General features: G+C 46.8%; 3 protein-coding genes and 1 long non-coding RNA gene across 4 annotated transcripts; 2 read left to right on the top strand and 2 right to left on the bottom strand.

Moving 5' to 3' along the window:
- Positions 1 to 1,672: 1,672 nt before the first annotated feature.
- LOC137592597 (uncharacterized) lies at positions 1,673 to 6,380 on the top strand. Its single transcript, XR_011035031.1, has 3 exons — positions 1,673 to 1,834; positions 2,382 to 3,080; positions 3,168 to 6,380. It is a non-coding gene; the product is annotated as an uncharacterized lncRNA (long non-coding RNA).
- A 63-nt stretch (positions 6,381 to 6,443) lies between these two features.
- LOC137592274 (potassium voltage-gated channel subfamily V member 2-like) lies at positions 6,444 to 9,298 on the bottom strand. Its single transcript, XM_068310316.1, has 2 exons — positions 7,918 to 9,298; positions 6,444 to 6,876 (listed from the first exon to the last, which is right to left on the bottom strand). The coding sequence occupies exons 1-2, from the start codon at positions 9,238 to 9,240 to the stop codon at positions 6,616 to 6,618; spliced, it is 1,584 nt and encodes a 527-aa protein (XP_068166417.1). The 5' UTR covers positions 9,241 to 9,298; the 3' UTR covers positions 6,444 to 6,615.
- A 3,683-nt stretch (positions 9,299 to 12,981) lies between these two features.
- tmem150aa (transmembrane protein 150Aa) lies at positions 12,982 to 16,894 on the top strand. Its single transcript, XM_068310311.1, has 7 exons — positions 12,982 to 13,080; positions 13,194 to 13,241; positions 13,330 to 13,416; positions 13,497 to 13,564; positions 14,239 to 14,366; positions 14,449 to 14,626; positions 14,724 to 16,894. The coding sequence occupies exons 1-7, from the start codon at positions 13,016 to 13,018 to the stop codon at positions 15,023 to 15,025; spliced, it is 876 nt and encodes a 291-aa protein (XP_068166412.1). The 5' UTR covers positions 12,982 to 13,015; the 3' UTR covers positions 15,026 to 16,894.
- A 144-nt stretch (positions 16,895 to 17,038) lies between these two features.
- Positions 17,039 to 19,014, bottom strand: rnf181 (ring finger protein 181). The gene is made up of 6 exons (XM_068310314.1): positions 18,868 to 19,014; positions 18,232 to 18,341; positions 18,002 to 18,138; positions 17,805 to 17,920; positions 17,643 to 17,717; positions 17,039 to 17,568 (listed from the first exon to the last, which is right to left on the bottom strand). Exons 2-6 carry the CDS (start codon positions 18,315 to 18,317, stop codon positions 17,509 to 17,511), a joined length of 474 nt encoding a protein of 157 aa, XP_068166415.1. The 5' UTR covers positions 18,318 to 18,341; positions 18,868 to 19,014; the 3' UTR covers positions 17,039 to 17,508.
- Between the last annotated feature and the right edge of the window lie 188 nt (positions 19,015 to 19,202).

Raw genomic sequence — 19,202 nt, 5'->3', positions numbered from 1 at the left:
TAAACTAAAGAAGGGTTCGGTGAGTGAGCATATGAAACCGGCAGGGTTCGGTACCTCCAATAAGGTAAAGAACCACTGAAATATTCATTTGGCTCTTGGTTGTTGGTACATTTGTTTTCCTCCTGTGACCAAAGTGAGGACCTGCAAACGCTTCATTTTCATTTGGTCGCAGATGTAACACGATACCAATGCGTCTGGATGAAATATTATAAATAAAACTTCAGAAAATCATTTTAATGTTACTCTACATATCCTAATAAATCAAATACTATGTTGTTGTTTTTTACTTGATAGAAGGCAAGTTTTTGTTAAGATCAACTAAACTAAACATTTTCTTTCAAGTTGACATGCATGGGACGCTTTTTGATCGATGTAAATGGAGAATTACTTCATCGTGCAACATTATTGATTGTTGGATAAGTTAAACCAACAATTAAAGGATGTGACTCCTGCGGTGAACTCCAAAACCCAAAACAACACAAAAACACAAAGACAAAAAGACAAAAAAACTTCTAAAAGAAAGAAAATTCAAGCACAATAAGAAATGCATGCTGGATTCATATTGGAGCCCTGACCTCAGGTAAATGTACTCAAACCACTTCCTGCTCAGTAAATACATTTCCTACCCTCCTGTGGCCATACTGAGTAACTAAAACAGCACCAAAATATATAGCTATAGGTAATTAAATAAACGCAAGAGAGAGGAGGATGCAGAAGACAGGGTTAGATGGGGCCAATTGATTCGCTGTGTTGACCCCTGAAGGGAAAAGCCGAAAGGAAAAGAAGGAGACTGATGCTTGAAGTACAACTTCACCAAAAACATTAAGACAAACACAAGAGAAACGTTGAATTTCTTAGCTTCATATCTGTTAAACTATTCCGTGGAAAACTACACAACAAACTTATTTCGGAAGCCGCGTTAATAATGTTATTCTACGTTCTTGAAGGATCTGTAGTTGTGGCGCCCTCTTGTGGACAGAGTGGGTAACTACAAAAATATTGATAAAGTTAGACGATGTTAGATTGTCAACAGCTTCCGGTTGTGACTATCAAAATAATTTTAATCGACGGAACTAAAAAAGCGTGTTTTTGCCCCCCTTAAAAGCGATTAAAATTTTGTAAACAATGCAAACTAATAAGTGAGTAAATTACATGACTTTAGCTCCTCTAAGTTAAACAGTAGCAGTAAAGCAGTAAAGACTGCAGCGATGTCCCCGACAGTTAGCAAAAGTAGTTTTAGCGCTACTAACCTTCACCGCGATTACAGATCCTTCAAGAACGTAGAAAAACATTATTGACTCGTCTTCCGAAATAATTTTGTTTGTGTAGTTTTCCACGGAACATTTAACAGATATGAAGCTCTAAGAAGTTAAGTCAAGATAATTTCTAACACGAGTAAATTGTTTTATTTGCAGTTACCTGCTTTGCTTTTTTTGTCTGTATGTTTCTAGTGATAAATTTCAGAGAGGAATGAATAGTTCTCTGATGACATCAGACCACATGTGTCAAAGTCAAGGCCCGCGGGACAGATCTGGCCCGTGATGAATTATTTATGGCCCGCGGGATGATTTTTAACTATTAGAACCGGCCCTCAAGCCGCATCAGCACGCCGGTGTTTTCCACCACAAACACTACATTACCCACAATGCAACGGTAGCGGAAGTCATGCACCGCAGCAAGAGGGCTTTGGTTTCATTGTTTACCAGCAGGCAGACCGGAGGTTGGATTTAGTTACCCCCCCCCTCCTCAAAACTGGCTAAAAGAAAGGTGGACGCTGAGAGCGGGGGGTTTCAAGCCAGGTGGGGGTCAGAGTTCATGTTCGGAGAGGTCAAAGGTAAACCTGCGTGTCTTCTGTTTTTTTATTTTACTCTTTGAAGGCAGTGATTGGTCGGATCATCGAGCAGCAGAATAACGCGTTTTCAGTTTGAACCTCATGCGACTTCATGTATGTGTTTATCTTGATGTTAATGTTTCCCCTGAAGTTACTGACAGCCATAATAAAGTATTTCTTTATTCATTTAATCATGAAGTAATAACTGTTTAAAAGGCTGTGTTCATGTCACTGTGTTTAATAAACACTGAACCAGTCCGGCCCTCGGCTTGAAGCACATTTGTTTTTTTGGCCCTCAGTGTATTTGACTTTGACCCCCCCGCCTTAGGGTCATTTAAATGTGTGTGGGGGGGGGTTGGTTCCCTCGTGACGAGCGTTGTGACGGTTTGGGGGTGTTTTGTGTTACACTGATGGACCTGGAGGGGGGGTCTGTCTGGAGCACCCCCCATCATTAACAGGACTGTTCCTGAGAGAACGTGCACCGCTCTGGATTCAGACAGGTGTGTTCCAACAGAAACTAACAACACGTGTGTGTGTGTGATTGTTACAGGTTTTCAGGGGGGGGGGGTTCTGTTTGGTTCCTCCGCCCCCCAACGCGTCACCACCTTCAGTCCTGGCTCCGCCCACTCCACCTGTTCCATCCCCGGCTCCTGATTGGTGCAGCATGTCCTCCTCGGAGCGCTCCAATCCCAGACCCTCAATCAGAGCGGGAGCCCTCAAATCGTCTTCAGCTGTTCAGACGGGGGGGGGCTGTCCTCACAGACAGTCTGCCTCGTTTCCTCCTGGAGGTGTTTGAACCAAATGTGTGACCACATTGTGGAGGAGTGGGCCGAGTTAGTCACCTGTCGACTGCAGGCAGGCGCTGGATTGTGTTAGCATTAGGAGTGGGGGGGGGGCTGCTCAACACTTCTTTTGTACAACTGTAATCAGATTACTTTGTGGGTTTTGTTTTCATTTTACTTGTAATTTACAGACAAATCCAGCGGTCCTCTTGGGGTTCTGTTCCTCTGTTTGAGCAGCTTCCTTTGGCCCTTTTGTTCATTTGGAAAACCTTTACCTCGTCCAGGGATTAAATAATCTCTGGTTGATTGAATATTTTTACGTTAACCCTTTACATCGGTTTCTTCTTGTTACAACTCTTTTTAACAATCTGGGTCGTAACAGAGATCCATCCTGGAACTGGTGGATCATGTAGAGCAGTGGTCAAACCCAGGCCCGTTGGCCGGATGCGGCCCCTCCTCCACATTTGGTGCGGCCCCCTGAACAGAACCAGAAAAAGCCCCCCCACTGTATCACTTCGTTGGATTTCTTAACTTGTTTGCTTTGTGGTTTTCAGGGAAGTTGATGAGAGAGCTGCAGACAGTCTACGAGCCTCCTGGACCCGACAGAAGGGTCGGTCAGTCCAACAGGAAGTTCATGTCCAACAGGAAGTTCATGTCCAACAGGAAGTTCATGTCCAACAGGAAGTTCATGTCCAACAGGAAGTTCATGTCCAACAGGAAGTTCATGTCCAACAGGAAGTTCATGTCCAACAGGAAGTTCATGTCCAACAGGAAGTTCATGTCCAAGGCCTTTTTCTCTGTGAAGATGCCAGAGAGGTTCTTATCTATTTCATTAATAGTGTCTGAATCCTGTTCATTCAGTCTACTAGTAGACGTTACTTCACGATAGTAAAATATCAGCAGCTTCTGATCACATTACAGGTGGTTCTTCTCAAAAACGTGATCTTGCCTTTTTTTGCTGTCATTACCTACAAACCTGACGACATCGGAACGTTCTTCGCCTGGCGGCAGCCTGTTCAGTCTTCCCCTTTACAAAAACATTGATGTTCATGAAAGCAGTAAAAGGTCAGCCGTTTCTGGCTCAGGGCTCCATAACCCCCTCTTTCTATAGCTCCAGACCCGCGGAGGGGACACGGCCCCCCCCGGGCCTCGTTACTGCGAGACACAGTTTTGATCCAGAACCTGCAGCGCTGGGTTGGGACATGGATGTAGGACCGAGGGCTCATCGTTACGGGCTAACCCACCACGCTACCGATTCCTTCACGCTCACACCTTTTCTCCGGGCGTATTTGTCTTCGTCGTTCAGGAAACAGCCAGGAAAAATGATGGGGGGGTGGGATTTGAACCTATAATGTCTGCACACCTGCTCAGCACCTTAACAGGCTGAGCTACCTGACTCCATACACAGGAAGTGGTCGGATGTTGTATTTATTATTCACAACACTCTGGAGAAAATCTAAAGGGAGAAGCTGGGATTTGAACCCATAACCTCAGGTCTGAGTTCCTCCTCTCATCTCTCTGAGCTGAACCTTCAGCTGCTGGGGTTTGGGTTGGAACTTGTATTTATGGGGTTCACAGGTGGAGGAAACAACAAAAGACCCAGTTCTAAACCTGGTTTCTGTAACCGGGTTTAGAACCAGGTCCCCACTACAATGACCCCCCCTGGGTGTGTCCTCACACCCTCCTTCACACCTATGATCACTTTAACTCAGCTATGCGCATGTTTTTGGAACCACCAGACACGTGGAGAACATGCAAACTCCTCACAGAGAGGCCCTTGTGGGATTTGAATCCCAGACCTCCTGGCTGTGAGGCGACAGCGTTACCGCTGCGCCACCGTGCTGCTCTGGTGAGGACGAGGACGACTTGTTAACCTGGACTAACTTCTGCTTTATTTGAAAATGTTTGAACCTTTTTCTGGGTTCTGACCCACAGGTTTAACCCACGACTTTCTAGAAGACAGTAAATGTTTACATTGAGGTACCCCTGCGATTTCTGTTCCAAACTGACCCCGACCCCCCATTGGAGAAAGGAAAAGTCATGTGGCCCTTGCGGGAAAAAGTTTGGAGACACCCGGGTTAAACCAACAAATAAAGTATGTGACTCCTGAGGTGAACTCAAAAACAAAAAAGAACACACAAAAAAAAGGACAAGGACACAAATTACCACAAAAACCTAAAAAAGAAAATACAGACAAAAGACCACATGCATGCTGAATTCATGTTCGAGTCTGTATTCACACCACTTCCTGCTTAGGAAATACATTTCCTACCCTCCTGTGGCCAAACTGGGTAATTATAACATCAATGATACATACCTTTACGTAATTGAATTAAAACAAGTATTGACATGCTTTAAGTGCAACATCACCAAAAGGCTTAAGAAAAAACATAATAGTAACGTGAAAATTTCTATGTTTATATCTGTTAAACTATTCCGTGGAAAACTACACAAAAAAGTTATTTCGGAAGACGTGTCAATAATGTTATTCTACGTTCTTGAAAGATCTGTTATCGTGGTGCCCTCCTGTGGACATAGTGGGTAACTACAAAAACATTGGGACAAAGTTAGACGTTGTTAGATTGTCAACAGCTTCCGGATTTGACTGTCAAAATAATTTTAATCGACCGAACATTGCGCGTTTTCCCTCACCCCCCACGCCCGCGAAAAGCACTTAAAATTTTGTAATTAATGCAAACTTCTAATTCAGTTGTTTGCGTTACTATAGCTACTCTAACTTCGTGGTTTGTAGGACAGACTGCACTGATGTCCCCGACAGAGTTAGCATTAGCTTTAGCGCTACCAAAATTTGCTACCGGCTGACCCCTACGTGGAAAAATCGTCTATATGTTAATTCGTGGCATTCGTTCAAAAACGATGTAGAAAGATTAAGAACACGTCACTCGATTTTTTTCGTATTTTTCTTATTAGATTAAAAAAATCTTACATTACATTGAAAAAATGTACTTGGTTATTTTGATGCTTTTATTTTGAGAGATTACCGGAAATTACTGTATATCGGTGATTACGTTTAATCGTTGCGCCCACACTGCCCTCTTGTGGTCAGTGGCTGTATTACAGCATCATTCAGTCTGAACCCGGACAAAAAAATCATCTGCTTTACCTTTAGAAAATTCTAACGAGAAGGGGGGGGGGGGGTAAGTGCTGGTTAGCATTTCCAACAATTCAACAATTGCATACATTTCACAACAACTTGGACAATGAAATGAAAAAGCGGCATTAATTAAAAGAAATAAAAAAATACGAGAAAATGTTTTATGTGAGTCTTTTCTGGCGCATTAAAACAACGAGGACAGCAGTTTAATCAGCGTTTATTGAAATCAGGCTGGATCGTGTCTGGTTTACATGCGTTAGCAGTAATTCATGCTGCATCGTTTGAAAAGTGCACTTTAAAAGCCCTAAAACTGAGTTTAAAACAAAGTCCAACCTGAATAACAGAAGGTCGAAGCGTCTACAGTCAGCTGGAGGACGTTCAGGATTCAGATGAATCACAAATAAAATAAAAACAGTCTCCGTGGACAGAATCTGGATCTGAAACTACCTGAAGCAACTATCCTGAAAGCTGAAACTGAAGGTTTTGTCTCACCGCGGATGAACAATTCCTGTTTTCAAACTTCAGATGATCAGTGGAGATTATTTCCAGACGAAATTATTATTTTAACCGAATTTAAATATTACAATAATTACATGAAAGCAACCTTTCTTTTTCATCACTGTTGTAAACAACAACATATTGATATTATATATGTGTATATATATATATATATATATATATATATATATATATATATATATATATATATATATATATATATATATATATGTGTGTGTTACAGAGAGCTTTTTTAAAAAAAATTTTTTTTAAGGTGTTTGGATTTATGATTATTTTGTAATAAAACATTTTTTTACATTTACTTCCTGTGTCTTTCATGTGGTTCAGACGCGTCTTGTTTGTTTGTTTGTTTGTTTGTTTTTGTTTGTTTATTTGCTCGCCTGGCCCCCGCAGCACTGGCCCAGCCGCTGGAGCGTCCTCCGGCCGAAGCGCACCTTCCCCCGCTGCTTGAGCGCCGCCGTGTACTGGTTGGACTTGAGCTTGGAGTAGTAGTCGGAGAACTTGTTGAACAGGATGGAGATGGGCAGCCCGTTCAGGATGATGCCGAAGGCGATGCACACGAAGGCGAACACCCGGCCCAGGATGGTCTCCGGGTACACGTCACCGTAGCCCACCGTGGAGATGCTGACCTGCCGGGGAGGGGGGAGGACAGTCGTCATGGTGATGGAGGAAAGTGTACGAGTGGATTTCAATGAGAAGGTTTTAAACACAAACCAAAGACGGAGGTTCTGTAGACGTCACACATCAGTAACTAAGTAAATAAATAAATACATAAATAAATAAACGAATGATGTCTGCATGTATAGAAATAAAGGAATGAATGAATAAATACATATATAAATAGATAGATAGATAGATAGATAAACAAATAAATAAAATAAATGAATGAATGAATAAATAAATAAATAACATAAACGAATGAATGAATAAATAAGCCGCGTGTTTCCAAAGTGGTGGTTAAGAAAATGAATGAAATAACAACAATGGACACACACACACACACACACACACACACACACACACACACACACACACACACACACACACACACACACACACACACACATCTGTTCAGTAACAGTTTCCGTCACTGTGACCGTGATGATGAGGATTATCATTTCCTTGTCTGGATTAACAGAGAGGGGGAGTCGCTGCAAGGGGGGGGTCTTTGCAGAGAGGTGGGGCCTCCGGGAGGGGTCTCTGCAGGGGGGGGGTCTCACTGACTGTTGAAACATGTAAAGAACATTAAAGTGATCAGGTGATATAAATCAATCCGTAGCTCCTGCTGTTAGCATTATGCTAAAGAATTAGCTGAGAGGTCAGTAGTGAAGGAGAGTAATCTGATTACATTACAAACCGCCATGTCAGCTTTAAAGCCGTTTGGTGACACAGCGCTTTACTTTACCTCCATGAAGACGCCAGGAGCGCTGACTCAGGTAAGAAGTCTGTCTTGTTTATGGAAGTCACCTGATCACCCATGTTTGTTTGTTTGTTTGTTTGTTTGTTGGTGTGTTTGTTTGTCATGTGGGGGTGGATCTGGGAAGAAGGTTTAGTTTCGCTGCTTCCACCACAGATTTTTTTTTTTAAATAACATTTTAAATGGTGAATCTTTTCGTCTACGTTTCCTCCTGTTTCCACCCGTGTGGATCTATTTCCTCGTGCGTACTCACCGCGGCCCACCACCACGCGTGAGGAATGCTGGTGAAGTTTGTTTGCGGCATGTCGTGCTCCACGGTGTAAACCATGGCGGAGAAGCTGAAGATCCCCATGGCGATGAAGAGGAAGAGGCAGCCCACCTGCTGGTAGCACTGACGCAGCGTGAAGCCGAACGCCCGCAGACCGGTGGAGTGTCGCGCCAGCTTCAGGATCCGAAAGATCCGCATGAGCCTCATGATGCGGAGCACCTGGCCCAGCTTCCCCACCTGCCCCACCGCCTGGATGTCGGCCTCGTGCTTCATGTAGTTCTCCTCGCTGTCGAAGATCTCCAGGATGGCCTGGAGGAACTGGGGCAGGATGGCGATCAGGTCCACCGTGTTGAGGACGCTCCGGCTGAAGGACTTGAGGTCGGGCGTGGACACCAGGCGCAGCAGGTACTCCATGGCGAAGAAGGCGATGCAGGTGGACTCCACGTACTCCCAGTAGGTCTTGCCGCTGAGCTGCCCCGTCGGCGTCCTGTACTGCATCTCCTCCACCGTGTTGAGCGTCATGGCAACCAGGGAGATCAGGACGAACAAGCTGGAGGCCACCGCCATCAGCTTGGCTTTGACGGAGGAGAAGGGCTTCTCCATCAGGTTCCAGATGGCCCGCCGCCGCTGGCCCATGAACATGTCGTGGAAGAGCTCCTCGTTCTCCTCGATCTCCACCTCGGCCTCCAGCTCCCTCTGGATCTTCAGCTGCTCGTTCAGCTCGTCCTGACGCTCCTCGAAGGAGATGCGGCAGCAGCGGTGGGTGTTCTTGATCCTCACCCCCCAGTAGTTGATCTCCTCCAGGAAGTTGCGGGGACAAGTCTCGTCCTTGATCCACAGGACGCCCGTCCGGTAGAAGTTGAAGATGCTGTGGAAGACGTCCGGGTCCCGGTCGAAGAAGTACTCGTTGTTGGTGACGGTGTAGTCGTCGCACAGGTCCAGCTTCATGTTGTGGTCCGTGTACGTCGCCAGGCGACCGATCCTGGTCTTGGGATACTTGGCTGCCGTCTTGTAGGCGATCTGGTAGGGCTTCCCACCCACGTTGATGTTGATCATGTAGTTCTTGGAGGGTAAAACGGTCCTGTGCGGGGCGCCGTCGTCCTCGTCGTCCTCGTACTGGGCGTAGATGTCGTAGATGTCTTTGCTCAGCTCCTGCATGGAGTTCCATGTCTTCACGCAGCTCTCCTTGGCCAGAGGGTAGGCGATCTCCGACGGCCTTCGATTCGCGTCCGAATCGGTGACTTTGTAGTTGGGGAAGAGACTCTGTCTCCGGTTCCAGAAGTTGACCACCTTCCTGGTGCTCCCCATGGCGAACCCCCCCAACCCCCACCCACCCTGGACTACACAGCAGACGGAGCGTCCAGACCAGCCGGCATCCTCGCGGTCTAATACCCCGTTCACCTCAGGAGGACGCGAGCAGGATGCCTCCTGGCCCCATTAATGTTGCTGACTGAGAGGATCCGTCTGCTTACAGAACATCTAAATACTATTATCCCCCCTGAGCTGCCCGGCTGACATGACGCCGACGGCGTGGCACCAACAACCCACCCCTCTATAAGTTTTGAAATGTTTCACCACATCAGATTTCTCACCAACTTAAAGAAAGAGGATGAGGAGGTTCCTGATGTTCTTTTCTATAATTTTAAAACTTAAAAGAACAAGTAGTTTGGTATTTATTGGACTTTTTATGCGTTCAGATTAAACTGCAGGGGAACAAAGGAAGGACAGAGGATGCATAAAAGAGGATAAAGGCTTTAAGCATTAGCCTACTTCCTGATTGGGAGGGGGTGCAGGAATCTTCAGACTCTGAAATAATCTTTTACTTCTTATTGATATATCGTGACATCATCTTAACAAAGCAGTGGTCTTAAAGGAACCAATGGGATATCGGATCACACTGCTGGGTAACAGGGCGGTGACCAACCCAACAGGCGACCGATAGACGAGTGATCCCCCAAACTGTCTCCCCCCACCATGAGGTCACGTTTCTGCTGCTGTTGGTCGGGTTGGTCAGGGACTCTGGTGTTGATCCGGATCAGCATCTGGATCCAGACAGTTGGGACAGTGATCAGACAAGAAGAAACCACAATGATCTCATGAAAAGTGATCTGGTGCAGCAGAGGTTTGGAATCAGAGACTGAAGTTTAGTTTTTTGTTCTTTCACAGGTTTGAATAAAAACCTAGTGATGGTTACTCTGAAGACCGGTGGAAGAGTCCTCCGTGTGCCACAGAAGAACCCGTTGTAGATCCAGATGAGCAGGTGGATCCATGGCGTTCCTTCAGTTCTCTACAGATGAGAAGCTGTTTTGATTTTTTGTTTGATTTAGAGTTTTATTAAAGGTGACTGTCGGGCCATGAAGGAGACTTTTACTCTGCTGAGAATCCTTTGAGTGTCAGATGTTCTTCATTTTATGATACTACTCAACAGTTTCGCTTTAACATTAGTTCCAGTTTTCATCCAGGAATATTCCAGGGAGAAGGATGGTGAGACAAAGCCTGAATAGAAATCTTTATACTGGTATCTTACTGGGATTAATATCGGCTGTCGTCATGACCTGTCAGTCACTATTTTCCACAAGATTTACGGATCAAAGTCAGTCCTTTCAAAGCTGCTTAGTGAACAACAATCTGGGTTATAATCCCTCATGTAGGTTTTTAAAGCCCCCTGTCACACACATTCTTTACACCTATGTACCTTTATTCATCTTTGACCTTTGGTCTTGTTGTTAGCTCATTCACAAGGTGTTTTCTCCACCAGTGGAGTCTTACACCATTCCAGCTGATCATGACCAAAAATAAAGACTTTCATTGACTGGAGAGTTGGAACGGATTTCAATTTTGTGCAGCTTTCATTAAAAATAATGCTTGTTTACCTTCAGTCATCGCAGTTCACAGAGACATACTATTTTTCTATATATGGTCAGTAATGTACATTTAAACGTGTCATATTGTTTCCATCTTGCTTTAAACAGATACATTTTTATCGCTAATGTTTTTCTCAGATATGCAATTAAAAGACGACTTCTGTAATGTTTTGTTTTTTCAATTTCCCCATACAGGAATAATAAAAGTATATTTCTTCTATCACTTATGATGAGATGGACAAATTTTTAATGTTTTATTTTGTGATTAGATGTCTTTTGTATATTTTAAATCACTCCCGTATGTGAACAAATCATAAAATATACAGTATATTTGTTTGTGAACGAAAATTCAATCCGTGCGTGTTATTTTATTCTGAAATCTAAACCGGATGCTACTGTCGCGGCTGGCTGCATAGCGAGGCATCTTATTGTGAAAAGCTCGACCGGATGTTGTTGACGCAGCTGGCGTCACCTGGTATAAAAACGCTGTTTTTAAAGGGAAACCAAGGTTGCTGCGGTGCGTGGAGGGGTTCGCGGGTCGAAGGTAGGTGTGGACTCCGTGTTCCGCCCCCCCCCCTCCATTTTTGTCCCCTAAACGTCTCCCGTTGGGGGACATTTTTGTTCCTGTCCGCCAGGAAACGGAGATGTCCGGACCGCTGAGTGGGAGCTAAAGCTAGGCGCAGCTAGCGGCTAATAGCGGCTAACGGTACCGGGTCCAGCAGAGCGGCTTCCGGACGCCGTGATGTCGCGGGGGTGCCCCGTGGCTTCGTCCACCGCGGGTCAGGGGGTCGATGCCGTTCGGTGTTTATTTTAATTGTTGTGTCGTCTTATAAGAACAGAGGCGAGTATTTCCGCTCAGTCGCTGCAGCGGGGGGAGGGGGTCAGCCCCCCCCCCCCACACACACACACACACACATTGAGATGTCCACTCAGATGAGATGTGACGTCAGAGCGGGGTTGGAGGGGGTTTGATTGTGATAATTTATAGGGAGAATCAATAACTTTATTCTAAGGTTATTCTAAGGACTTTATTGTACGAGTTATTTTATTTTGACAGTCTTTAGTTTTATTGTGACAGTCCTACAGTAGGAGTTATTTTACTTTGACAGTCCTACAGTAGGAGTTATTTTACTTTGGCAGTCCTACAGTAGGAGTTATTTTATTTTGGCAGTCCTACAGTAGGAGTTATTTTATTTTGGCAGTCCTACAGTAGGAGTTATTTTATTTTGACATCCTGCAGTACTTTTATTTTGACTGTTCTACAGTAGGAGTTAATTTACTTTGACAGTCCTACAGTAGGAGTTATTTTATTTTGGCAGTCCTACAGTAGGAGTTATTTTATTTTGACAGTCCTACAGTAGTTGTTTTATTTTGACAGTCCTACAGTAGGAGTTATTTTATTTTGACAGTCCTACAGTAGTTGTTTTATTTTGACAGTCCTACAGTAGGAGTTATTTTATTTTGACATCCTGCAGTACTTTTATTTTGACAGTTCTACAGTAGGAGTTATTTTACTTTGACAGTCCTACCTTGTGCGTCATGTGACCAAACCAGGCGGCGCTCCGATGGGCGTTGCCCTCTGGTGACCTGCGGGTTGACCTTTGAGATCTCTTTGGTTCTCGGTGACTCCGTTGTGGACGTAAGCTGTGTAACACGATCCGGCCGGCGCTCCGGGGCCCCCCTCCCCCCAGGCCGCTGACCTTGAGGGGGGGGTCACACCTGTCTGCCTGTGGTTCTTATGTAATCCGTGTCAGTCATTAAACTCCAGGATCGTATTTATGGACAAACGGCGGCCGTGAGCGTTTTTGTTTTCTGTTTGTCTTTAAACTCTAAAGACGGACATCAAACGAGACGCTCTGGGGGTGTCTGGTTCAGGACGACCTGCCAAGCCCCGCCCACACATCGGTCAGGTGGGGGCAGATGTGGGTGGAACAAATGGAGAGGGGAATCGTCCTGCTGTCGCCTCCTGACTCCCTCATCAACATTTCAGTGACCCCGCCCACCGGTGAAGCGATGATGTCATCTCGTGTTTCTTCTCCCCCCCCCCCCAGGTTGATGCCGGCTGCAGGACCCTGTGGAGCAGAGGATCTGTGCCATTCCCCCTCTTTTCCTCTCATGTCTTCCCCTGTGTGTTAGCGACCCCCCCTCCACCCCGACCCCCCTCTCCGTCCCCCCCACCTGATCCCCCCCCCCCCCCGTCGTGTCGCTGCTCGTGACCAATGACTGCCTGGATCGTCCTGCCTGTCAGCCTCTCCGCCTTCTCCATCACAGGGATATGGATCGTGTGAGTCCCAGCGCCGCTCTGACCCCCGTCTGTGGCGCCGCTCTGACCCCCGTCTGTGGCGCCGGCGCCGCTTTGACCCCCGTCTGTAACGCCACGCCTCCGTTTCCCCGCAGGTACGCCATGGCCGTGATGAACCACCACGTCTGTCCCGTGGAGAACTGGTGAGTCCCTGTCGCCCCCGTCGACAGACGGAACTCTGGCTGTAGCGCCGCCGGCGGGGGCTGACCCCCCCCTGTTGTTGTGTCGCAGGACATACAACGTGAGCTGCATGGAGGAGCTGCCCCGCCCCGGAACCCCCAAGACCTGCTGCACCCCCCAGGACATCCCCCTCATCAGGTGGGGCCTGAGCCGTCTGTAGATGTTAGGTGTTACGGTCAGTAGGTTAGTCTAAAGGTGCTTTTGTCTCCTCGCTGCAGTAAATGTGGCTCCTACCCGCCTGAAAGCTGCCTTTTCAGCCTGATCGGAAACGTCGGAGCCTTCATGGGTAGGACACACACACACACACACACACACACACACACACACACACACACACACACACACACACACGTTTAGGACGACATTTCTCCAGAACTCATTCAGACTTAAACTTCATCCGTGTTGTTGTGTTGAAGCCGTGACATTATGAACGCCCCCCCCCCCCCACACACACACACACACATACACACAGATCTAAGAGGCTGGAAATAGCCGAGGTTCTCTGATCAATAATGAATGCAGGTTTCCTTCCACCCCCACCCTGCCTGCAGACCCTCATGGCCTTCCTCCTCCTCCTCCTCCTCCTCCTCCTCTGTCCCAGATTTTGTCTTGTGATTTTTTTTTTTAAACTGTCTTCATGCTTTATTTCTATCGCCCCCCCCCCCCGCTTCATCGGCTTCACTTCTGACCTTTGACCTCGTTGCATTCCAATTGTTACTGACTCATGTCCTACTGTTAAGGAAAGGAACACCCCCCCCCTTTTACAACCAGGGATATCGACAAACAACATCCTCTTGAGGAAAAACAGATCATCAGAATGAGTTCAGTCACGTGACCCTCATAAACAAACAAACAAACAAACAAACTGAACGTTTTCTCTGATGAACTACATCCTGGTTCTTGACATCAGGTTTGTGTTTGTGTTTCTGCGCCGCGTCACGCTGCCCCCCCCCTCTGCAGTGGTGATGGTGTGCCTTCTGCGCTACGCCCAGGTGATCGAGCACAGCCAGCGGTGCTGGGTGAACACCAGCGCCCTGGTGTCCGGCTGCACCAACGCCGTGGGGCTGGTCATGGTGGGGAACTTCCAGGTGAGCCGGCGCCGCCGCGTTGTGCCGTTTGGGACCGGAGGCGTGATCCGGGTTCTAACCGAGCTGTTCCACTTTTCTGCAGGTGGATCATGCCAAATCCCTCCACTACGTGGGGGCGGGCGTGGCGTTCCCGGCCGGGCTGCTGTTCGTGTGCCTACAGTGTGTGCTCACCTACCGGGTGGCCGTGACGGCCCTCGACTACTGGATGGCCCATTTCAGAGTGGCTCTGGCGCTGGGGGCCATGGTGTCCCTGGTCCTCAGTATCCTTCATGTAGGTCTGGGCCTACGGTCGGCCTCCTGGGGGGGCACCAGTAGGAACTGGTTGGTTTCTGTTTTCCTGAACCTTCCCCCCCCCAGGTGGCATCTTCTTCATCCACGAAAGCTTCGTCCTGCAGCACGCCGCCGCCATCTGCGAGTGGGTGTTCACCGTGGACATCCTGGTCTTCTACGGGACCTTCACCTACGAGTTTGGCACCGTGACCAGCGAGACCATGATGGCGGGGCTCCAGCAGAGCCTGCACCACGGCTCGGGGGTGATGATGGGAACCCGAGCTCGGGGCTCCACGCTGAGCGGCGCCACCAAGGGTCTCAAGTCACCGGGGGGGAGCAGCACGTCCACGCATCTCAACTGCACCCCGGAGAGCACGGCCATGTTGTAGCCGCCCCGCCCACCAACCCCAGGTTGTCCCGCCTCCAACACTCGACTATCCAATCGTTTTCTGGCTGGTCAAAAATCTCCTGTGGGCGGGTGAATGTGTGGAACAGGAATGTGATCTGGGTTTGTTTCCTGAACCAGAGCTTTTTATTTGTTTGTTGGTTTTCTATAATTGTGCATCACTGGTTGAGTTTTCCCTCCAACGCGTCGAGGCTTCGGCCCGGTTGTGTTTGCGTGTTTCTGCACGACACACTTTGAATGAGAAACGATTTAACGTTCACGTAGAGTAGAAACGCTGAATGCGTCGGTAGTTCTGTCCGCTCTCGTCCGACTGCACAAAACAAATTTACCACAAAATTCAGATATTTTACTAAACGGTTCAACAAAATCTGTAGCTTGAACCGTTACGATCCGAACGACGGCAGCGTGAAGGGATCGTCTTCATCGGTTGTAGACGTTGGCGACGTTGTAGCCCTAGTTTTTGCTGTTGATTCTCACGTCCAATGTAATAATCGCCATCGGTCATGTGATCGCCCGCTAGAGAGAAATGCCTTTTACAGTCGAACACGGAGCTGTAATTATTGCTAAAGTGACACCAAGAGATCCAAGCTGACCTCCATGCTAACATTTGACCCCACTATTTTAAACGCTGATATCCAGGCAGGGCCCCCAGGGGCCTTTTTTCTTAAATTTGGGTTCTGATGCTTTGTGCCATAAACCTCAAGACCTCCTGGGTTCGTAAGCCTCTTCCTGCCGATGTGCCAAAAAAAAGATCGCACCATCAAAACCATTAGCGTCGTCGTTCAGACGGACCGATCCAAACAGGCAGCAGTGGGCTTCCTTAGACCCGAGTGTCGTCTGCAGGTTTTTAATGTTTTATTTGCTCAACCGCTGCCACAAAGTGCTCCACCTGTTTTTCCCAACAGTATTCTGCCCCGAGTGTTTGATCACTGACCCCCCGGAACCAGCAGAACCCTGTGACCCGGTCACCTACCTCGTACCTGTAGTGGGATTGATGCAGAGGTTCCAACATGTGTCGTCTCTGTGATCCTCTACCGAAGCCCCGAGAGGCAAACCAGGAGAAAATAAGATTCTGGTGATCCGGAAACTCTAATTTAAAGTGAAATGTTTTTAAATTCCTTATTAATTTAAGTGAAGTTGAAAAGCAAGATCCAAATTCAGTGTTGGCATGTGCTAAGTGGAACCTTCTGTACAATTAGCATGAGGTAATGTTAAAGCAACTAAGCCCACTTAGCTAGCAAGAGGAAAGCAGCCATGCTAAGCAAGTAGCTACCTCTAGGTTTGTTTATTCCTACGTGTCTTTAGAACCGATCTGAACCTGAACGGATCACCTGGTGGGGGGTGTTGGGGGGGGTCCAGTTTGCCTCTCAGGGACTCCAGGATGGAGGATGTACTGAATGAGATGTGATCATGTGACCTGCAGCAATCCTTATCTTGCCAAAAAAAAAAAAACCACCCGCCTGGGTTCCACTGGAGGTTTTGGTCGTTCTGGTCGGTGCGTTAGCGTTAGCCTTGTTCTGACGCGGTGTTTTAATCTGGGCTGTGGCCTCTCCCACCAGACCGGAACCAAACGGCAGCTCTCACGCGATACAAAATCTTCCACAGGCCGAGATTTTAAAAAAGGTGGATCATTTTGTCTTTTCTCTGTTCATGTCTTGAACTCTGGTGAGAAACAAACCGCCAAGTGTGATTTCCTGGATTTGAAGCATGTGAGGAGGAGAAATCCCACCAAAACAGATGATTTTATTTGCTTTTATAAATTCTGTAAATATGTATGATTTGTTTATCATTTGGGTATTTTGATTTGACAGAGATTTATATTCAAATATTAAATAAAAACGATAAATTATCACGTTTGAGTTGTTCTTTACAGGCAGAAAATGTATTTAGTGAAACAACAGGACCAAATAGACGTCTGGATGTTTGAGTCGTCATAAAAATGAACTTCAAATCCAGCCAAGAGACTAGATCAAAACCGAGGAGAATAGATCAAACCACAGGATGGGAAAAGTTTAAAAGGGATGTTACAGAACGTCTGTAGACAAAACAATTCACCCAAAAATAAACTGACTCTCCCTCTGGAGAAACATCTGAAAGCACAGAAGCAAAGTCGCCTTTAGTCCGACGATGGAGTGCAGAAGGATTTTTGCGAGGTTTTGTGAAGGTAATAGAAATGACTCCAAGATGAATACATCTTCAATGTTTTTGTGCATTAAAAGCTCAAAACGTTTACAAGTCAGGAACGAAGAGGTTGAAATGTTTCGTCTCTAATCTTTTTCGTGAGCCTCCTGCTTCCGCTGCGTTCAGACCACGTCAAGTCAAACCAGGTCGTATAAATAATAATCCTACCTGAGCTTATATTAATGTCGGGCTTCATTTTCTGCAGATTTCTGTACAATATCTGACAGTAAACGTGGATTAGGTTCCATCTGAAGCGGTGAAGGCTTGTCCTGAGGCTCCGTCCTGTCAGGTGTACATGGCTCCATGGAGGTCCTCCAGCCGGTGCTCCCTCTGCCGCCGCCGCTCCTGCAGGGCAGAAAACCCCCGTCAAAGAGGAGAGGAGACCGATCCCACCGTCACACCCACACCCACAAACTCACCTTGTCCTTCTTGAACTCTTCGTACTCCGGATTGTCAGTTGGTAATTCTAGTCGGCAGAGCGGACAGGAGTTAGTCTGCGATCGACAAAAGAAAAAGTCAAAACTTTTCCATCAAAACGTTTGATTGAAAATTAAATTCTGATTGAGAAATCTGAGCTCGACCTTCCCCAACCAGGGCAGGATGCATCCTGAGTGGAAAAGGTGTTTACAAGGCATTTCTCGAACCGACTCTCGTTCCTCAAACTCCAGCAAACAAACGGGACACTTGAGGCCTTTGTCTGCTGGACAAACCAGAGTTACTCCCTCCAGGGAACGCTGGAATATTTAACAAACGTTCACTTCCAACGGGAAAACTTCACCTGCTTGCTCTGGAGAGATGATGACCACCAAGAGGGTCTGAACGGCGGTTTTGGCAGCGGGAGGAGGAAGACGCTGGTCCCAGTCGGACGAGTCGAAGGCCCCCGAGTCCACGAGGTCCAACCCCTGCATTAAAGACCTGAACACACACACACAGCCAGACACACACATTCAGTCAGACTCCTACACACTCCGTCTGTGGCTCCACCTCGACGTGTCCACCCGCGTCCACCTGGCCAGCTCCAGGTAGGCGTTCTGCCGGTACTGCTCCTCAGGGTTGGTGGGCTCGCAGTCGTGCTCGTCGAAGTACGAAGCCATTTTGCTCCGGCCAACATCTGGGTCCTTGTGACATGAACACACCAAACATGAGGAGGAATCACACATAAAAGTCCACAAACGGCCGGTTTAAAAAGATTCTTCCTGCTCCACCAGACGTCAACCAGCAACTAGCTGAGGTGTAGGTCAAACACTCAAACTAATTCTTTATATGTTGGCACAACTGAGCAGAAACAGTGATGATGAAGCCCGTCGATATTTGATTATTGATTACATCCAGCTAAAAACCCACTTCCTGTCACCAAACGTCCCCACAAACACACAGCTCAAAGAGTTCTACCGGAGCTGACAGACCGACCGGGTCCTGCCGGGCTCGGTGGGACCGGGTCCGGCTCACAGAACCGTTTCACTCCCCGATTCGACTTCACTCGTTACTGCGTTCATGAAACTCTAAACACACTAAAAGCACCGCGTTTCTCTCACAAACACTTCATTTAAGGATAGAAATCAACAGATTAATCAAACGTGAACATTTATCCAGAATAAACTGATTCTGGTTCTGGTTGGAGCTGAAGAAAAACTCTTTTCCTACCTGAAATGTCAGCGACAACCAACTAGTCACTCTTCCGGGTATGACGACACGACCACGTGACCTTCTGTCCAATTACAGGAGGGAAGCGTCTTCTTCTTCGGTGGTATTCAGAGACGGTTTTCATTAGGATGAATATCGATTTAAATTTATTTTAATGAAAATTCATTTTTATGGCTTTAATAACTGATAGTTGACATAAGTTATACAACAATTTAAAAATTTAAAAAAAAATTTTTTACACTTCTATTAATATATTCATATTAGAACTCTCACAAGTGCAAAAGATGATTTCATTTTATGACGGATACGTGGATGTTTTTGTTTGAACAGACACA

Source organism: Antennarius striatus, chromosome 3, assembly GCF_040054535.1.
Source record: "Antennarius striatus isolate MH-2024 chromosome 3, ASM4005453v1, whole genome shotgun sequence".
Lineage (NCBI taxonomy): Eukaryota > Metazoa > Chordata > Actinopteri > Lophiiformes > Antennariidae > Antennarius > Antennarius striatus.
Note: the sequence above shows the minus strand (reverse complement) of the source record. Positions and strands in the feature narration are given on the sequence as shown.

Excerpts from the sequence above, each read along its gene's own strand:
- rnf181 (XM_068310314.1), bottom strand. The coding sequence starts at position 18,317 with ATGGCTTCGTACTTCGACGAGCACGACTGCGAGCCCACCAACCCTGAG. Across the intron at positions 18,139-18,231 it reads GCCTACCTGGAGCTGGCCAG|GTCTTTAATGCAGGGGTTGG; the intron begins GTGGACGCGGGT and ends GTGTGTGTTCAG. Across the intron at positions 17,569-17,642 it reads AAGAGTTCAAGAAGGACAAG|GAGCGGCGGCGGCAGAGGGA; the intron begins GTGAGTTTGTGG and ends TCTGCCCTGCAG.
- tmem150aa (XM_068310311.1), top strand. The coding sequence starts at position 13,016 with ATGACTGCCTGGATCGTCCTGCCTGTCAGCCTCTCCGCCTTCTCCATC. Across the intron at positions 13,242-13,329 it reads GTCTGTCCCGTGGAGAACTG|GACATACAACGTGAGCTGCA; the intron begins GTGAGTCCCTGT and ends GTTGTGTCGCAG. Across the intron at positions 14,367-14,448 it reads TCATGGTGGGGAACTTCCAG|GTGGATCATGCCAAATCCCT; the intron begins GTGAGCCGGCGC and ends ACTTTTCTGCAG.
- LOC137592274 (XM_068310316.1), bottom strand. The coding sequence starts at position 9,240 with ATGGGGAGCACCAGGAAGGTGGTCAACTTCTGGAACCGGAGACAGAGT. Across the intron at positions 6,877-7,917 it reads ACGCGTGGTGGTGGGCCGCG|GTCAGCATCTCCACGGTGGG; the intron begins GTGAGTACGCAC and ends CCTCCCCGGCAG.